The 21,408-nt window shown below is 44.2% G+C and overlaps 1 protein-coding gene across 1 annotated transcript in view; it reads right to left on the reverse strand.

Moving 5' to 3' along the window:
- Window positions 1–2,990: 2,990 nt before the first annotated feature.
- Window positions 2,991–21,408, reverse strand: part of clstn2b (calsyntenin 2b) — a 198,502-nt gene continuing 180,084 nt past the window's right edge. The window contains exons 12-18 of the mRNA XM_063016464.1: window positions 12,311–12,516; window positions 11,906–11,912; window positions 10,324–10,487; window positions 10,040–10,182; window positions 9,526–9,640; window positions 5,979–6,172; window positions 2,991–3,319 (exon numbers count right to left, since the gene is read on the reverse strand). Coding sequence (XP_062872534.1) covers window positions 3,131–3,319; window positions 5,979–6,172; window positions 9,526–9,640; window positions 10,040–10,182; window positions 10,324–10,487; window positions 11,906–11,912; window positions 12,311–12,516 — 1,018 coding nt within the window. The 3' untranslated portion in view covers window positions 2,991–3,130. The remainder of the gene's footprint in view (window positions 3,320–5,978; window positions 6,173–9,525; window positions 9,641–10,039; window positions 10,183–10,323; window positions 10,488–11,905; window positions 11,913–12,310; window positions 12,517–21,408) is intronic.

A 21,408-nucleotide genomic window follows, 5' to 3' on the forward strand; every position in this document is an offset into this window, starting at 1 on the left:
GGTGGGTGTGTATTTCACACTACACGACTGATCGGCGATAGGGGGTCACACTCTACACCATCTATCACTAACTGGAATCTCAGGCGAGCTTCTCTGGTCACCCAAACTACATTCTGTCACAAAAACAAACGTGAGAAGTGACGAGGGGTTTAATGATACCACGTCTAAAAATGCACGTCAACAAGTAGCCAGCGAACAAAGTTTGTGCGCTGATGTGCAGCGTAAAATCAAAAAAAGAAATAAATGAATTTGAGTGGATGTAGTGAGTTGGAGGTTAATAAATATTTTTTGCAATGCAACGTTGGTGTTTTGTAGAGAACGATCAGGTCAGAAACTGTAAAACTTGTGTGTGTTGATGTATTCTGATATAAACTATATTATGCTCCTGTCCCACCTTCCCTGCGTTTCCCCTCACCCCGTATCTTTCGTTCTCATTGGCTGTTCGACATAGCACTCATTGCCAGTCAGGCAACTCAGATTCAGATATCTGACATGCTAGAAATCTCGCTTCGGATCGAGTTGTTGAGTAGTTCACACATAGCGATTGAGAGCTGAGTTTCGATCGCCGAGCGAACGCCGAGTTGCTCCAGAGCCGGCAAATCTAGCGCCGACCAGTCGCCGAGTGAAAATCAGGGCAAAAATCGTGTAGTGTGAACTAGGCATTAGCTACAACTACTGAAGGTGTATAGAATCTAAATGATATAAAAGAAGCAGCAGGTTGAGAAATGCCCTTTTCTTGCTTCAGCATGACTGTGCCGTTGTGCTGTCATGTTTTAAACGAGGTGCATGAAGGCACAGTTTGACAAGCTTGGCATGGAAGGACTCCAGTGGCCCGGACAGAGCGCTGATCCCAACCGTACTAACACCGTTTAGTCAGACGAAATGCCAATAGTAAACCAGACTTTCTCGGTAAGCATCAGACAACGTGAACAGCATGAACGTTTGTGGTACCTGCAGGTTACAGAGATCAAATAAAAACGCCAGAGTTTTTCTTTCAAGATCCACTAAGAACAAATTATCCAGGTTTAGGGTTTTTGAATGATTGTTTAAATTAATTCCTTTTCATCATTAAGCATGCAGTTTTATCTTCTGAACTGTTTTATTAAGACATCTGGGCGTATCTTACAGATAAAGTTGCGTAGGTTGCATATGCAGATGCACAAATGGTTTATTGGTAGCATTATCTATCTCCAAATCTCTTCGGCAAAGTATCTATAAATGGTTCCTAGCGTGCCCACTTTGCTTAATCACCAGCTCATATGCATGTAAATAGAGTCATGATTCTCTCTTGATTTCTCCACAATGATCTCTCTCCAGCGCTGGCTCCCATTCAGAGCGCCGTTCCAGCAGGACAGCTGTCGGGACTGAAAACGGTTCAGACGCCAGTCGTCAACGAGAGCCAGAAATCCCCACAGACACCAAAAAGTGCCACCACTGTGGCTGCTGTCATTTCTTCCTGACTTAAATAATATTAATTTCATTGCGTAGAAGAAAAACAGCTCAACAGCAGTAATTATGTTTATACCGTATTCACAACACAGCGGTGAACTGAATTATATTAGAGTCTTAGCAGTTGGTCTGGATCATTAGCTAGGTGCTGTAGCTGGTACCTCACACATAATCAGCAGCCAACACAAATCAGATCAGAAGTTTACATACACTTCTAAAGGACGTGTGTAACCTTAAGGTGTGTGGACCTTAAATATGTTTAGCTATTGTTCTTCGCTTCTTGTTTAAATGATTGGAACACCTACTTCTCTGCCACAAAATTCTGTTTAATGGGGTGTCTGGGTAATGCAGCAGACCAATACGCTACCCCATCACAGTGGAGACCTGAGTTTAAGTGAAAACTGCGCTGGTATTGGATTCCAGGAGGCGTTTGGGTTGTTACCAGTATGCTTTAGTATTTAAGGTGACTGCTAGAGGGTTGCACTGACTGTTTGGATGTTGTATTTGTCCAATGGCTGTCCAGATGGTTGCTAGGGTAATATTAGTAAGGTTAGTAGATTATATGCCAGACGAGTGCTAGAGTGTATCTCAGGCGGTTGCTAGTTTGTTACCAAGTGGTTGCTTTGGTATCCTAGGTGGTTGATGGGTTAATATTAGTAAAATTAGTAGATTATATGCCAGGCGAGTGCTAGTGTGTTGTTACGTGGTTGCTTCGGAATCCTAGGTGGTTGCTAGGGTAATATTAGTAGATTATATGCCAAATGAGTGCTAGAGTGTTTTCCAGGCGGTTGCTAGTTTGTTACCAAGTGGTCGCTTCGATATCTCAGGTGGTTGCTAGGGTAATATCAGTAGGATGCCAAGAAGATTATATGCCGGACAGGTGCTAGGGCGAATCCCAGATGGTTGCTAGTTTGTTTCTTAGTGGTTGCTTTGGTATCCCACGTGGTTGATGGGGTAATATTAGTAAGATTAGTAGATTATATGCCAGATGAGTGCTAGAGTGAATCCCAGGCGGTTGCTAGTTTGTTGCTTAGTGGTTGCTTTGGTATCCCAGGTGATTGCTAGCGTAATATTAGTAGGATGCTAAGAAGATTATATGCCGGGCAGGTGCTAGGGTGAATCCCAGACGGTTGCTAGTGTGTTGCTAAGTGGTTGCTTTGGTATCCCAGGTGATTGCTAGGGTAATATTAGTAAGATTAGTATATTATATGCCAGATGAGTGCTAGAGTGAATCCCAGGTGATTGCTAGTTTAATGCTTAGTGGTTGCTTTGGTATCCCAGGTGATTGCTAGAGAAATATTAGTAGGACCCTAACAGGATTATATGCCAGGTGAGTGTCAGGGTGTATTCCAGGCGGTTACTAGTTTGTTAACAAGTGGTTGCTTTGGTATCCCAGGTGGTTGGTAGGGAGTTTCTAAGATTTTTTATGGTTTCCCAAGTGGTTATTTGAGTGTTGTCATGGTGACACATGGGGGTGCACTTACTTTTGCCCACAGACTCTTGTCATATTTATTTCTATGAGGAAGAAAAACAGCCTTTGCTACACAGAAACTACAGAAAACAGAATAAACCTTCCAGAAAATTCTTCTTAGTGGACTCTCTGTACTGAATCTGAATGGAAGTCATTCTAAAAATGCTCACATAACTCTGTGTGTGTGTGTGTGTGTGTGTGTGTGTGTTCTCAGCAGTGCAACGTTGGATTTGTCAAGTGTAGCTTGCTCAGCGTTTTTGGCTGCGGCTGCATGCTGGGAATCGTAGCTCCCTCTTCATCACTGTCTGATTCACTGCTAGTAATGTCGTCATCGTCCTCATCTTCATCCTCCACCTCCTCCTCAGTCAGTTCCTCCGCCGGCTGCAGTTCCTCGATGCTCTTCAAAGCCAAACACAATAATGAAGCATTTTTAAAACCGCATCTCTCTTCCGTACGCTGCACGCTGTAATCAATCAGTTATATAAAGGAAGCTTCCAACGATACAGCAACAGTTTCTGGAAGGCCCTTGTGCACAAAGCAAGCTCAGTGGGTAGCACTGTCGCCTCACAGCAAGAAGCTCCGGTTTCCTCCCACAGTCCAAAGACGTGCAAGTGAGGTGAATTGCCCACGACTGTATTTGACATTAAACTTGTGAACTGATCAGTCTTGTGTAACGAGTAACTACCGTTCCTGTCATTAATGTAACCAAAGAGTGTAAAACATGACGTTAGGGCAAGCCATAGCCTAGTGGTTAAGGTACAGGACTAGTAATCAGAAGGTTTCTGGTTCAAGCCCCACCACTACCAACAGCGATCTCACTGTATAACTCATCCCCACTGTGCCGGGACATCATCGCTCACTGAGTTAATACCAGGACTATCAGGACATACTCATGAAGCATGATCTGTTACTCTGTTTATGTCTTTTAATACTTGACTTTTCCTCTGGGATTAATAAAGTGATCTCTCTCTGTCTGTCTGTCTGTCTGTCTGTCTGTCTCTATCTATCTATCTATCTATCTATCTATCTATCTATCTATCTATCTATCTATCTATCTATCTATCTATCTCTGTCTGTCTGTCTAGCTATCTCTGTCTGTCTGTCTGTCTGTCTGTCTAGCTATCTCTCTCTGTCTGTCTGTCTGTCTGTCTGTCTGTCTGTATCAATCTCTGTCTGTCTGTCTGTCTGTCTGTCTATCTCTCTGTCTGTCTGTCTGTCTGTCTGTCTGTCTGTCTGTCTCTATCTATCTATCTATCTATCTATCTATCTATCTATCTATCTATCTATCTATCTATCTATCTATCTATCTACCAGGTTGCTGCTGTTGGGCCCTTGAGCAAGGCCCTTAACCCTCAGTTGCTCAGGCTGTATAATGTAACTGTACTGTGAGTCGCTTTGGATAAAGGCAGCTGCCAAATGCCGAAAAGAAAAGCTTGGTGTCCTGCACAGAGCCCTGACCTCAGTCCCACTGGAACATCAACCGAGACTTTACTGACCAACATCAGCGTCCAGCCACACAAACGCTCCTTTGGCTGCATTTCCCACAGACATACTGTGTTTCAAAGTCTTGTGAGAAGCCTTGTCTAAAGAGGCACGGCAGTCACGCCCTCCTACCACACAAAACCAAACAGAAATTTCATAACAAGCCTTTGTGACAGCGCGGCAAGCAGCCAAGCAGCCATTAGCGTCAGTGGAATGACAGATAAATCTGCATAACGGTCGTTTTCACGAATAAAACTTCACATTACGCGAACAGCGTCGCGACGGCCAGAACAAAATCGGCCCTGAATTCATCCATCTGCAAACAGTTCGTCTAACCGTGGACTGATGCACACTTGGGTCTTTAGAAATGCTTCTGTAATCTTTCCCAGTTGTCACAGTGGGCGGAATGTGTCATAAAGTTAGGGATAACAAAGCCCACTTATTTAGAGAAGCGATATGATTGGTTAATTTTACTGTCTCTCAATTAATTAGGACTACTCGGCTCTCTGTACATTTATAGCAGAGACGGCAAAATTCTCTAAGAGACAAAGACGCGTCTTTAATTGAACCGTTCACATTCCAACACAAATTGAATCAGCAAGTATGAAGGATTTATTTGCTTAGATTATTATTTTTTGAATATCTTAGGTCCTCTCTAAAGCTGTGACCGTTTCCCCCTGACAAACAGGACTCGATGAACTCAAGAGGTAAAGAGGCAGATGTTTCGACAGGCGGAGCGCCCCCTTCTGCACATACCTGTTCCTGCATCTTAAATCACTTACAGGTTTGTATTGTTTGTTTTATTAGGATTTTAACGTCATGTTTTACACTTTGGTTACATTCCTGACAGGAACGGTAGTTACTCATTACACAAGATTCATCAGTTCACAAGTTTATATCAAACACAGTCATGGACAGTTTTAGTGTCTCCAATTCACTTCACTTGTACGACTTTGGACTGTGGGAGGAAACCCACGGGGAGAACATGCTAACTCCACACAGAAAGGACCCGGACCGCCTCACCTGGGGATCAAACCCAGGACCTTCTTGCTGTGAGGTGACAGTGATACCCACCGAGCCACCGTGCCGCCCTGTGACAAGTTTAACTTAATAGATAGGTAGGTATAGGTAGGTATAGGTAGGTATAGGTAGGTAGGTAGTGTATTAAATCATCGTCTTTGTTGGTTCTTGTATTTGCATTTCCAGTTTTATATTTGTAATAAATTTGAGGACTGCTTCTGCCTTGTCCTGGTTAAACGTGTCTTTCGTGATTCTGGGTATGATACACGTCGCCTTTCTTCCTGGTACTTTGGGCATTCAATCAGAATGTGCTTCATGGTAGAGGGGATGTGACAAATTTCACATCATAGGGGTTCTTTTGCTTTTACTATGTGCGAATATGTCGGTCAGGTATGGCAAATGCGGCATCTAGTGTAATTTAGTCTTCCTGTGGTCTCATGTTTGTTTTTCAGTAGATGTTTCAGTAGATGTGTCCCATCTGGTATCTGTAGACGAGATTTTATAGTTGAATAATAAAATAAAATAGTAATTAGTGTAAAACTGACCCCTCACTCACCTCCAGTGGGTTCACGGTTATAGTGAGAGCTGAGAGATCCAGGTCCTTCTGTTTCTTCAGCTGCGTTTGTGCATCCGGAATGTTCTGGACAAGTCTGAGGTGAAGCTGGTAAATACCCAACACCACCACCATTACCAGGGCGGAGACGCACACCACTATCAGTGCACTGGGCACACCTGTAGGAAGAACAATCGCTTTAGTGATGTATCAGCGTTTGGTAGCAGCGTCGCTACAGTTAGCCAAGCTTAGTACTCACATGAAAAGTGGCAAAACCACGAGTCTCGGCGCAAATCGCCGCTTTGTTTAGCGCTCGGCTTGAGAGGTGCAATAAAACGTCATCAAAGTGCGCATATGAGACGAATCTGCATTTGTGTGGAATAACCGTCAAATCCAGTCTGGATTATCTGGATTTTCCTCCCTGTTTCACTTTTAAACTTGTGTTACAGCTCGAGCTTCTGAGAGATTGTGAGAATCAGAATCAGCTTTTCTGAGAGTCCAAAACGCTTCTGGTAAAAAAAAAACTTAATGTGGTTTAATGTAGGGCTGGCACCAATCCGATACTCGGTATCAATATTGGTCCGATATTGGCCCAAATCACTGGATCGGATATCGGAAGGAAAAAACCGTGTAATCCGATCCGATACTGTTGCTTAATGTAAATAACACTTAATGTAAATAACACTTAATGTAAATAGGCCATTGTTTGTGTGGTAAAGCAAATAACACACGAAGATACAGTACGTTCCAACTGTTGTGTCTGCCTGTCTACAAATAAATTCAGGTCCACACCGTTATACGGACTCCGTTACTTCATCTTTATTAGCTCCCGCTACACTCGTTCATTCATGCACGTAACACTAGTGGTAAAACACCCTCTCCAGTCTCATTTAAAGTATATAATAATAATCATAAGAATAAGTTACACTTATATAAAGCAAGATGTGTCAGGTGAACGACAGCTCAAACGTAAGTGAAACCAACAGTGCTGCTAAATGTGTAAAAGTGTGTAAAAGTGAAAATAAAAACGGCAGTTTTGTATAAGTGTGATGTTGTAGGTTCTGTATTTATTCCTTTAGAATGTTTGTTTCACAGTCTGAGCGTCGTTATTTAGATAGCTAGTTTACCCATGGTGCATTGTGACGTGTATTATTACTGCTTAGTTGTTTGAGAGGCTTAGTGGGTAGCACTGTCACCTCACAGCAAGAAGGTCCTGGGTTCGATCCCCAGGTGGGGCGGTCCGGGTCCTTTCTGTGCGGAGTTTGCATGTTCTCCCCGTGTCTTCTTGGGTTTCCTCCGGGAGCTCCGGTTTCCTCCCACAGTCCAAAAACATGCCACCAGGCTAATTGGAAACACTGAATTGTCCTATAGGTACCTAGCCACTAGATGCACAAACCAGTGCATTGCAGTGTCGGTCCCAAGCCCGGATAAAATAGGGAGGGCATCAGGCGTGAAAACCAAACGGGACAAAGGCCGAGGAAGAAGAAGAAGTTGTTTGAGAGGAGAAATGACGGTATCGGATTGGTATCGGTATCGGCAGATACTTAATTTGCAGTATCGGTATTGGTATCGGACATAAAAAATTGGTATCGAGCCAGCCCTAGTTTAATGTAGTAAAAGAAGGAGACAGGAGCACTAAACTTCTCTTCATTATTACTGCTCATAAGTTCCTCCACTAATCACATTCCTCACTCGCTGTTTTACTACAATAAGTCACGTTAAGTTTTGTTTGTTCTGCCTGAATCGGAGTCACTTTTACCGCGTGTATTAAACAGTTCGTCTCATTGGAGGAGCTTTGAAAAGGTCAGTGGCAAACTGGATCCAGTTCAATCGGGAGCAAAAATCGTGAGCCCAACACCGCAAAAGTGCCAAACTCCATCGGAAACAATAAACGCGGTTTTGCCACTTCTCATGTGAATGCGCCCTAACAATCATTAGCAATATATAAGAGCTGCTACTTTTATGAGGTCAATTGCATGAACTTGACGGATGTATTTGGTAACCGTGTCCACAATCAGTCACGACCTTAACACCTGAGGTACAACGCAGCCTTATTTCCCAGCGTTCCTTTTGTTCTGTGTGAGTGACAACAAGCCATTAAAACATTATACAGTCCACGAGTGTCGGCGCGGAACACCAGAACAACAGCAGGCCACGACACATTCATCAACATGCCCCCAAACTCATAAAGTCACAGTCTCCTCGCTAGTAATTACAAGATTGTGACGGCGTTCGTGCGCGTTCATCTAATAATTATGATCTTTCCGGCGGTACCTGAAGGCAGCAATAAAGCTGAACGGTGACTGGCACTCGCTCAGCAGCCACGCTTCCACGAGTATCTTTTATTCATTACCTGCCGAGACAAATGAGCCGTATTATTGCTCTGCATCGGTTATTCTCTGTAGGATATTTGTGATAGTTGTAGCTGTTGAGCGTTTTTGACACGCGCTGGATGTGATTCACGTCTCTGTGGAGCACTGAGATGTTTTTTTCTGCCATCCAGGAATCCAGGAACCATGGGTAGACTTTAAATAACCGGTGCAGCTTCTGAAGGTGTCTCAGCTCAACGTTTTGTTCTGAGTAAGTACAACCAGCTTCCGAATCCTTCAGTACTCCTGGTAAGTGTACAAGAGTGAGCACTTTTTAAGTCTTAATGAACTCGTAAATATCCACACTTGACTTTATGTGACACAGAGTTCCCACATCTACTGTTAGGTGTAACGGGATGGGTCGCACCTCACTGGTGTAATAAATCAATTATATACAGGAAATGTCCTCCAGTAAGACGTGTGTTTAGTGATCTGCAGATCCTGTTGACTCTGGTTTTTCTTCATCACTTTGAACTCCAGCTAAACAAGATCTATAAAGACATGAAGAAAACTCCACAGCTTTGGAATGAACTGGAACATCAACTGAGGCTTTCTTGACCAACATCAGTGCCCAGCCCTGTTAATACTCTTTTCTTCTGACTGAATGAGCAAGGATTCCCACAGTCATAATACTTCAACGTCTTGTGAGAAGCCTTCACAGAAGAGTGGCTGTTGTTCTAGATGGAAAGATCACACAGTGGTCACTCTATTTTAATAGCATGTCCAACAAGCTTGTGTCCAAAGCAGGTGTCCAAATACTTTCGGCTCTCCAGTAAGACGTGTGTTCAGTGATCTGCAGATCCTGTTGACTCTGCTTTTTCTATTTCGCTTTGTAAAAAGCACGCTGGTGGCCGCCTCGGCTTCGGGACTGATTGTCTCCACGTCTGAGGACTCGACTCGGTACCTTGTTAAGCAGCGTGAGAAAGCTTTTCTGTTTGTTTTCAGCACCCGCGGATCTCCTAACAGATGCGGCGCTCGTTTTACACTGAGGTAAGATAGACGGGCACTGAAAGCTCTCCAACACCAGCAGAAACAACCAGCAGAATCAGCACACACTTGTTTTTTTTCTGAATCTGATCGTTCGCTGCTCCACAAGATGAAAGAACGTGAATTCGGGACAAAACTCAAGTCAATCTGATTCTCAGTTCAGTTTATATGCAGCGTAATAAATACATGCTCACCGGAACTCTGGGTGTTTGATGCTGTGATCGGTTGATGATTGCGCTGTAGGTATTTGGGTTGAGCCATCATGTGACTGACGTGCTCGACGTGCTTTTCTCTGTGGAGAACATGAACCTGAGGAGAGGAAGTAAACAAAGAACGTAGATGATAAACTTTAGTGTACACAGTAAGAACACCAGATTCTGTTTTGTTTACGTTTCCACTTTGATAAACATCCTCTGTTTAGCCTCTCATACTCATGGTGTAGGGCAGTAATGTTTGTTTATTAGGATTTTAAAGTCATGTTTTACACTTTGGTTACATTCATGACAGAAGCGGTAGTTACTCTATGTGGAGGATATAGGTGACATCTTGTAAACCACAGTGTGACCAGATTGCCACCATATGTATTACTTTATTATTAATTAATGAATAAAATAATTAAGTATATTTCATTTTGTGTTTGGACAAAATGTGGGTCACCTGAAAAACCCTAAAACAGCGCGTATGAGCATTAACGCCTCGCTCTCTGACCTGCAGGGTGAAGGGGTTGCTGGTGTATCGGCCGTTGAGTTCGGAGCAGGTCACCCTGAACGTTCTCGCCGATACATCGCTCTGCGCCGTCTGATACCAGACCTGTCTGATCACCTGTGCATAGTGTACCATGGAATCCACACCTTTATCATCATCACACACACACACACACACACACACACACACACACACACACACACACACACAGAGTAGCAGGTATGTTAACACTGCAGTTGTACTATATTACACTGTTTATGCTGTTGGTGTATTTGTGCTCTCTTTACCATATATGGACATGCCAGTAGTGGAGTTGGTGTAGTCGAGGTGTTTGCCCAGTACGGCACTGTGGGGCAGCTGAAGGGTCTCCAGACCCTCCCTTAACTCCTCTCCCAACACCAGGATGTCACAGTAGTCCAGATTATGGACGATTTCCTCTAACGTTCCTGACCTGTTCTCTACACACACACACACACACACACACACAATTAATAAATTAATACAGTGTTAAAAACACAGATGAACGAGAAATGCATTTCAACACTCAGGGGCGTTGTGGTAAAACACACTAGCCCATCAAATCTTAGCTGTGCTATCGGCCGACCAGGCTCCTACAAGCAGACATAGTCCATCATCACTGCTGCAATTACTACATCTGCTGGCGGGTTGCTAAACTCCTGCACAGAGACGAGGGATGACTCTCCGTACGCGATACTGCTCTCAGTGAGACCCTGTCTCAGGCAGTCGACTGCTTTGCGAGTGTCGTACGCGTGATAGTCTGCAGCCTGTGGGTAGTGAAAGAATTGAATATGACTCAGTGGAGAGCAGTATCGCGTACACTACTATCTGTAATACCAACCATCTCTGGTGCAGGTGCCTCGACCAGCCAACAGAGGCCGCAATTGCTGTAGCAATGAGGAACCCCTTTAACCAACCCCCCCCTCCCCAATTATGCCACCAGCTGGCTGGTCGAGGTGCCAGCACCAGATATACACTCTATATATGACTCTCCGTACGCGATACTGCTCTCAGTGAGACCCTGCATATGTCGTATGCATGTGTTGTATGGGGGACACGTGATAGTCTGCAGCCTGTGGGTCATCCCAAGCATGATCTGCAACAATGAAAGAACTGAATATGACTCAATGGAGAGCAGTATCACATACGGAGAGTCATGCACTGGTATCGGTGACACCAACCATCTCTGGTGCAGGTGCCTCGACCAGCCAGCAGAGGCCGCAATTGCTGTAGCAATGAGGAACCCCTTCGACCCTCCCTCCCTCAAGACTCGAGATCTTAGCAGACCACTGAGCCACCCGAGTGCCCGAGATAGGGTACCATATTTCAGAGGAAAAGGAGAAAAAGATCACCGCTCTCTGTAGTGCGCCTCACTTTACTGCCGGTGGTTGTCTATAAATATTGCAAAGCTGTACCCTTGATGTTCCTCCACCTTCTCTGAACAGAGCGCGGCGTAAAACACTGTGATTTAATCCTGATGCGTCGTGGCGACTCGCGCGAGAGACGACGCTCCTCCAGATGCTGTTTTTCTTTCCCAACATTTTTACAACATCAGCACCGGCCTGTTAATGAGACTGAAACTTAGCAGGAGAGATGAGGAGGCAGAAGAAGCTGGTGGCAGATGTTCTGTGTTCCGGACGATGATGTATAAATGATTGATACGATCTATATGGAGCCGAGAGGGGACCGAGGGGGGACGGTCCTCCCCCCTTACATATCATTTCCTAACTTATTTATGGGGTTGTTCTTGTGTTCGCCGTTTTCATCCCACAGCATAAGTGCAGACACGGTGATGAATAAATAATGGAACGTTCTGCCTCGACACATTGCTTTATGAATTTTTAGTAAAACTTTGGGTCTCTCTGACCCTCTAGTCAATGCCAATCGTGTACACGATGAAGCAGATGATTTCTGCAACGTTTCTTTTTTATGACTGAATGATTGGAACCATGTTGGCGGTATCGGCCAACCAGGCGCCTGCACAGACACGATTGGCATTGTCTGAGGAACGGGTGGCATGGCCGAAGCTTGACGGTGGATTGGCTCCCCGTCCGACGTGCATTCATGCCCTGTGTCCATTGTTTCTGGGGAAACAGGACCCGCCGTGACCCCAACCAGGACAAAGTCATGCTGGAGAAGCGAAGGACCTTCCCCAAAGTGTTCCCGCAAAGTTGGAAGCATATCATTTAGTTCATAAAATTGATTTTATACACCTGTTGGCAATAAGTGTAGCTAAAAGAGGGTTTAAGTGTGTACCTGTGTTGTGAACGAGGCGGTCGCTCCTGGTAACGCTGCTGCCGATATGCAGATCCCCGAACAGCGGTGCGCCGAGGGCGAGGTCGGAGGCCGGGATGTTCAGCCGCTCGGCTCCGGTGATGGTAATGCGCGGTTCGCTTGGCTGCATTACCATGACGACCGCATCAATATCAGGAACCGAGATGCAAACATCCTCCCCGAAGCATCTGCACACACACACACACACACACACACACAGGGAAATACACACTAATTGGTAAACAGTAAACAGTAACAACATGGAACAATGGGAAAGTTACAATGCAATCAAAATCAGCAACGTGTGCAAAACAGGACACACACACACACTCACACACACGGTGTAGAGACAGTGATTTGTTGAGGGAGTTTCTGCAGTATAATTGGTAAAAAACACATCTGTCAGACAATCGCACGGCAGCTGCATCTCTGCGGCCTTAACGACGGCGTCTCTCTCTCCGCTCCCCCCCTCCGTTCCCCGGAATGAATTACCGCTCGGCTCACAGTAATTGCACTTATTAAGCATTAGTCTAAAGCGTTTTTAATTATGTTCACAAGCTTTAATTAACAGCTCCGTTTGTTTGTTTGCGGCGAGGCGACCCTCGTGAACGAGCCGTAAGAATTGTTTAGCGGGGATTAGGATCATCACAATCGCCTCCTGTTGCTCGTAGTGCAAAATACTTCACCTCAGACGGGAAGTTCCCTCAATCTGTTTGAGGCTTGTGTGTGTGTGTGTGTGTGTGTGTGTGTGTGTGTGTGTGTGTGTGCATGTGCATGTGCATGTGTGTGTGTGTGTGTCTGTGTGTGTGTGAGTGTGTTTGTCTGTGTGTGTCTGTGTGTGCATGTGTGTGTGTCTGTGTGTGTGTGTGTGTGTGCGTGTGAGTGTGTGTGTCTGTGTGTGTGTGTGAGTGTGTGTGCGTGTGTGAGTGTGTGTCTCTGTGTGTGTGTGAGTGTGTGTCTCTGTGCGTGTGTGTCTGTGTGTGTGTGCATGTGTGTGTGTGTGTGTCTGTGTGTGAGTGTGTCTCTGTGTGTGTGAGTGTGTCTCTGTGTGTGTGAGTGTGTCTCTGTGTGTGTGTGTGTGTGTGTGTGTGTGCGTGTGTGTGTGTGTGTGTGTGTGTGTGTGTGAGTGTGTGTGTGTGTGTGTGTGTGTGTGTGTGCATATGTGTGTGTGTATGTGTGTGTGTGTGTGTGTGGAGGGAGAGCACAGAATTCTAATTCCTGAATCCATTTCTTTCAGGCACAACATTTGCTAACAGGTGTAGAATGATTACAAATAGGCAGCAACAGTTTAGGGAAGGCCCGTCCCTGTTCCAGCATGACCGCGCCCCTGTAGAGCTCTACAAACACACCAACAAGAGCCCTGAAGGAACAGGAACGTCAGATCAGTGCCCAGCCGTACAAATGCTGTCATCTTTTGACCGAATGGGCACAAATTCCCATACACAGACATACAAAGAGGTCACTCATGGTCAGGTGTTCTAATCTAAAGTGTACGAGTGTTGGACAAGGGAATAGAAATGGGAATAACTGCGGGAAAACAAGAACTGCTTTCTAAAAGATACGTGAGATTAGAAATGATTCCAAACTCAAGTCTGTATGCTACGGGACGTCCATGGTTCTGACGGAAACCTGTTCACCCTCTCGAGGTTAAAGACCGCAAGTTGAGACTGCAGTGCCAACAATGCTGCTCCTACTAGATGGGATGGGAACCTGGCGTGTCCAGAACTTACAACAGACTTTATCACAGACTTGACTGAACAATGAAGAACTCCAATTATTTATTTATCTATTTTTTCTGCTAGTTATAACTTTCAGTTCAATTTAATTTTGTGTTTGTATGATTTGTTTAAATCCTATTTATTTTCCTCCAGTTTCCTCCAGGCCACCCAAGAAGGACGGGGGTCCCTGCTGAGTCTGGTTCCTCTCAGGGTTTCTTCCTGTAAATAATTTTAAGGGAGTTTTTCCTTGCCACTGTCGCCCTCAGCTTGCTCAGTAGGGGTCTTTGGTCACTTTGAGACAATGTTCTTTGTAAAAAGCGCTACAGAAATAAATTTGACTTGACTCGGTCAAGTCAGAACTGACCGTACAGTGATGAAACAGCGATGGAAGGAATACACAGATGACCTGAACAAACAGCTGCTAAGAAACTCTTGTTGATCTCGACTACTCAGAAGATAAAGGAAAACATCACTACTGAAAAAAGCCACAGGACTCCATAACACATCCAGGGAAATATTTCACAATCATGAAGAACGACTGGATAAAATGCTGAGTGCAAAAATGCTGAGTGCAATTTATCGTACAATCACCGTCACATGACACAAAGATACGACAAGAGAAGTCAAGATATTCAAGACGAACATCGACGTGTGTTTCAGTGATTACAGCGATACCAGCGCATCTCACAGTTCTAATGCAGAATCTCTACACTGATCCACAGAATGGTTCCACATTGGTAATGGAGTTAGACGAGGCTGCATTCTGTCACCATACATGTTTGACCTGTACGCTGAACACAGAATGAGAGAAGCAGGACTAGAAGAAGATGATCAAGGCTTCAAAAAAGATGAGACAGCAACTCAATATAAAGAAAACAAAAGTCATGAGATGAGGAAAGATCAATAACTTCATCATTGATGGAGATGCTGAAGTGAAGCACAGTTGCAGCCTAGCGGTTAAGGTATTAAACTAGTAAGCAGAAGGTTGCTGGTTCGAATTCTACCCCTGCCACTGTTGGGCCCTTGAGCAAGGTCTGTATACTGTAAGTCGCATTGGATAAAAGCATCTGCTACACTTACTCACTCAATGTTCGCTTATCCAATCTGGGTCGTGGGGGGTGCTGGAGCCTATCCCAGCTTTTCAATGGGCGCAAGGCACACAGTAACACCCTGGACGGGGCGCCAGTCCATCGCAGGGCAGACGCACATACGTACACACCCATTCACCTATGGGGCAATTCACTGTCTCCAATTAACCTGCCTGGATGTTTCTGAAAGAAACCCACACAGACACGGGGAGAACATGCAAACTCCGCACAAAAAGGACCCGGACCACCCCACCTGGGGATCAAACCCAGGACCTTCTTGCTGTGAGGCGACAGTGCTACCCATTTAGCCACCCACGTCTGCTACAGCTTTTGCTCACTTGGATCAAATATTAACAGCGAACATCCAACAGTCACTGCAACTGCTGTAATTACGACCTCTGCTGGCTGGTCAATGGCGCTGCACAGAGACGGTGGATAATGGAGATCAGTGCGTGACTCTCTAAGCGAGATATGCTTCTCCATATGAACCCGGCGGGGGCGTGTGTTAATCACGGCCCTCCTCGGTCAGGAGTAGAGGTCAGCAGCAATAGAGAGGAAGTGAAATGCGATCTGGTAATTAAATACAACCAAACTGGGATGAAAAATTCAATAAATCTGTCCTGAAGCTGCTACTTTTCATTAAAAAATATTTAGCCGCCTCAGAAATCACTGACATTTCCTATAATCACAAAAGCACCAGCATATATTGTTCTGTTCCCACACAGAGTCAACAGAATGTAATAAAGCAAACCTGAAAATACCACAAAATGTCATTTATTCTTAATATTTGTTTAGTAAATGCTTACTTTAAATACACCTTTCTAATCAAATGTATTAAATAAAATGTTTTGCCTTCTAACTTGATCACAGCTTTATCCTGATCCGGGTCGTGGTGCGTCTGGGTTTTCCAAGAATCACTGCAGTAACACACCCCGGAAAGGACGTCTCAGTCAGTCTCTGAGACATAGCCAATGTTTGTATGTGGATGCCTGATCAGCTGAAAGCACTGCTGGAGATTTGAACCCCAGATCCCCAGATTATCTGCTGTGCTACCTGAGTGCTTCCCGAATATAGACAAAGGCGCAGAGCGTGGGGGTTCTTGTTGATAGAAACCTGTGGTGATCAGGGATGTCGGGTTGGTGTCGTTCTGCCTCTCTTGTCCGATCACTCAGGTTTGATGACGGTGGGGGAGGTGGGCGCTGATCTCCTGCGAAAGCCTTCATGACCTTGTTACCTGCTCGCTCTTCCTTTTAGTTATGCTGTAATAATTAGTGGGCGGAGTCTAAAACTACTTTCTTTTCTTTTGTTTAACCCCGAGGTGGTTCTGATGGAAACCTGTTTACCCACCCTAGGTTAAGGAATGAAGTCGAGACTGCCGTGCCAACAACGCTGCTCCTGCCAGATGTGACGGAAACCTGGCGTGTTTGCACCAAGAATGTCAAGAACTCACTACAGACTTGTTCACAGACTGGACTGAATAATAACTCCAATTATTATTTTTGCTAGTTATAACTGTTAGTTCACTTTAATTTGTGTGTGTATGATTTGTGTAAAATCCTATTTAATCAAATTATCCTCCAGGCCACCCAAGAACGATGGGGGTCCCTGCTGAGTCTGGTTCCTCTCAAGGTTTCTTCCTGTAATTTTAAGGGAGTTTTTCCTCGCCACTGTCGCCCTCGGCTCGCTCAACAGGAGGTTTTGGTCTGTTGGTCCTGGATTCTGTAAAGTTGCTTTGAGACGATGTCTACTGTAAAAAGCGCTATATAAATAAAGTTGACTTGACTTGCTTCGTTAAATAAAACATGCTGTCATTATTAAGCATCACATGTGTATTTGAGAGTCCTAGCTTTAAACTGAGAGCTGTTTAAAGAACAAAAAAGGTTCGATGCCCAGTCCGGATGCTTCTCCTGGTCTGGGCTGAGCTCCAAATCCTCCTGATCTTAGAGGGTTTGATCTTTCACACTCGGATCACTGACACTCGGCTCATTTTGGATTAACATCTAGATTTTTGCTAAGGATTTTTGCAACGCCTGCTGTTAAAGGTACCAAACTGGTCAGACTGGAGTGAACTGAGCTGAATCAGGGAGTCAAATTCACCATTTTATAATGTCCATTTAGATCCATGTTGATTTAGCAGCTGCTACAATCCCATTATTACTGACTTCAAGGGGTCTGGCAAGATAGTCCGTTATATCCAGAGGGGCATCAGACACCCATGATGGTGACCGCAGCAGGTATGGTAGGTCAGTGTAGAACTACACATGTGCAAAGGAAAAGCGCATCTTCAACGTGATCATATGTGGATTTCCGCAACTTCTTGCCGTCATCTGATTTGTATGTCTCACGATTAATCCAAATGTCACTGGCAGTTAATTTCCCACATGTACCTAAATTTTAGTCCATTATAACCTAAATTCTGTTATAAGTGGGTTTATTAAATCCGATGGATTTCTGGTCGCGTCCTGTGACCACTGATGAAGATCTAGAAGATGACAGACTCAAACAGTAGCAATAGATGAACTTTACATCTACAAGGTGGACCAACTAGGTAGGAGTGTCTAATAGAGTGGACAGTGAGTGGACACGGTATTTAAAAACTCCAGGAGCGCTGCTGTGTCTGATCCACTCATACCAGCACAACACACACTAACACACCACCACCATGTCAGTGTCACTGCAGTGCTGAGAATCATCCACCACCTAAATAATACCTGCTCTGTGGTGGTCCTGTGGGGGTCCTGACCATTGAAGAACAGCATGAAAACAGGCTAAAAGTATCTAGAGAAACAGATGGACTACAGTCAGTAATTGTAAAACTACAAAGTGCTTCTATATGGTAAGTGGAGCTGATAAAATGGACAGTGGGTGTAGAAACAAGGAGGTGGTTTTAATGTTATGGCTGATCGGTGTATACACACTAGGAATAATTTCTAGTAGCTTTAATTAACCTGACTGCACGTCTTTGGACTGTGGGAAGAAACCGGAGGAAACAGAGACACACAGACTTACTGAGAGCTACCCACAGTGCCACCGTCCCACCCAAAATCAGTGATGATTTTTTAATCCTGAAAGCACTAACATCTCATTGCTCGATAAGACACTAAATTATGTTTATTCTTTTTTGTTAGGTCAACAAAACATTATTAAACAGTGAGCTCGTATCTCTAAAATTACCACAAAGTGTCATGTTTACTCAGAACATTTATTTAGCGGAGTGCGCGGTGCATCACGTGACTATTTGACATTTCTGATCAACACAAAATGTGTTCATATAAAACTTTTTTTAAATGAAATCTAAGCTATTTTGTATATTTCAGACCCTCAGTACTGGGTGTGTTTGTTAGATTCCTGTTCTGAAATTGTTTCTTTTCCCCTGGATTTTGTTGTTTTCAGCCTTTACTGCTCTGAGCTGAACTCTAAACCCGAATAGCCTCAGACCCTACACCACCCCGTATTAGAGGGTTTAATCTTTCCACTTTTACATTTGGTTCATTTGGGATTAAGACGCGGATTTGTGTAAAGCTGCTGTGCAAAAACATCTGCTGTTCAATATACGGAACGAGTCAAACTGAACTAAGCTGATCTGAATGAAGGTGTCAAATAAACACACAGGATTTGTTGACCTTAGATCAGTGGTGTCCAAACTTTTTTCAAGGAGGGCAATATTTCATAACGTGAAAGTGCCCGAGGGCCAACAGTCCCTGATGACATTATTTTAAACAATAAAATACGCATATAAATACGCTGTTATTTATTAATTTTATTTTCACACAGCAAACAACAAAGTAAGCAAATGTAAGCATTCAGATGAACAGATCAGAACATACAGAACAAGCTGTCTGTATTTCTAACAGTAATTTAAAACTTTCAGAAACTCAAAGACTGAAAGACAGTTAGGGCGCATTTATGGAAAAAAAGGTTAACGTAGCTTTATGTACTAAAAGAACGACACAGGAACTCTGAGTTTCACTAAATCAGCCATAACATTAAAACCCCCTCCTTGTTTTTACACTCACTGTCCATTTTATCAGCTCCACTTACCATATAGAAGCACTTTGTAGTTCTACAATTACTGACTGTAGTCCATCTGTTTCTCTGCATGCTTTGTTACCCCCTTTCATGCTGTTCTTCAATGGTCAGGACCCCCACAGGACCACCACAGAGCAGGTATTATTTAGGTGGTGGATCATTCTCAGCACTGCAGTGACACTGACATGGTGGTGATGTGTTAGTGTGTGTTGTGCTGGTATGATTAGATCAGACACAGCAGCGCTGCTAGAGTTTTTAAATACCGTGTCCACTCACTGTCGACCGCTCATCGATTGCTGCTGTTTGAGTCGGTCATTTTTTAGACCTTCATCAGTGGTCACAGGACGCTGCCCACGGGGCGCTGTTGGCTGGATGTTTTTGGTTGGTGGACTATTCTCATTCCAGCAGTGACAGTGAGGTGTTTAAAAACTCCAGCAGCGCTGCTGTGTCTGATCCACTCATACCAGCACAACACACACTAACACACCACCACCATGTCAGTGTCACTGCAGTGCTGAGAATCATCCACCACCTAGATAATACCTGCTCTGTGGTGGTCCTGTGGGGGTCCTGACCATTGAAGAACAGCATGAAAGGAGGCTAACAAAGTATGTAGAGAAACAGATGGACTACAGTCAGTAATTGTAGAACTACAACTAAATTTGTTGAGGGGGCCCATGAGTTCCTAGTTACGCCACTGGGACCAAATCTCCTGGTAGTGTTGGAAGGACCCCAACTACAGACAGATCTTAACATTACACAAAGCTAAACATCAGTTTAATGTGGAGCGGTATTTTGTAGTTTGAGCATATCTGAATATATTTAGTGTGAGTACGGCTTTGGTTTCCAGTCTGTATCGCTCTAAGCGAAGCTCTAAACCCAAAACGTCTTCAGATGCTACAAACACGATGGTTTCTGAGACTTTAATCCTTCATTCTCTTTTAAATCCCAGATGCTGTTTTGGAATTTACACCTGGAGTTCTGAGGCGGCTCCGCAGCAACATTTGATGTTAAAAATACTAAACAGGTCAGACTAAAGTGAGCCGAGCTGCTTCAGGGAATTGAACACACACACACACACAGAGGTTTGTTTTACCTCATGTTGTTGACAATACAGCCTTTTATCTGTACTACTGGATTTATTTAGCATCGTGGACAGCCCTTCAGATCCGCCGTTACTGATGCTGTTTATTTGTACAGAACATTGATCACACCTGCTGCATGGGACCTACAGAGCACCGTGACCTTCCAGTAACATTCATTCATTCATTGTCTTATTCGTTTATCCAGTTAGGGTCGCCTCAGGACGCTGGAGCCTATTCCAGCTTTTTAATGGGTGCAAGGCACACAGTAACACCCTGGACAGGACACCAGTCCATTGCAGGGCAGACACACACACACACACACACACGCATTCACCTACAGGGCAATTCGGTGTTTCCAATTAACCTGACCGGATGTTTTTGGACTGTGGGAGGAAACCGGAGCTCCCGGAGGAAACCCACACAGACATGGGGAGAACATGCAAACTCCACACAGACCCGGACCAACCCGCCTGGGGATCGAACCCAGGACCTTCTTGCTGTGAGGCGACAGTGCTACCCACCAAGCCACCGTGCCGCCCCCTTCCAGTAACATGATTGTTTATTTATTAGGATTTAAAGGTCATGTTTTAAACTTCAATTTTGTATTTCAGTTGTATTTCAATGCAAAATTCAAATGTATATATTTACTTACACAGACCCACACAGACACGGGGAGAACATGCAAACTCCACACAGAAAGGACCTGAGCCAGTCCACCTGGAAGTCGAACCCAGGCGACAGTGCTACCCACCAAGCCACCGTGCCGCCGTCTCAGTAATGTGTAATGACTAACAAAACAGCAAAGGCTCTTATTCTAATTCTCACACATCAATGGCCTGTTTATTTAAAATACGTTTAGAAAATAACACCTCAGTCAAAAAAGAAAGAAGCCATAATGGTGAAAGAAAAAGATTATACATTATTCTATAAATGCTTATACATTATGCTATATATACATGCTTATACATTATGCTATAAATGACCACAACAAAAACAAGGTCAGATCTATCGAGGGTTTAGTGCTAAATGAAAACACAGCTTTGTTTACCTTGACAGAAATACTGAGCTAAATGTTCCTGTTACCATCATAACTGGTTATTATTCCTCCCTATATATATATCATGACCAGTTCCCCCACTGCAGTCCTCTTCCTGAGACTA

This window comes from Trichomycterus rosablanca, chromosome 20 (assembly GCF_030014385.1).
Source record: "Trichomycterus rosablanca isolate fTriRos1 chromosome 20, fTriRos1.hap1, whole genome shotgun sequence".
Lineage (NCBI taxonomy): Eukaryota > Metazoa > Chordata > Actinopteri > Siluriformes > Trichomycteridae > Trichomycterus > Trichomycterus rosablanca.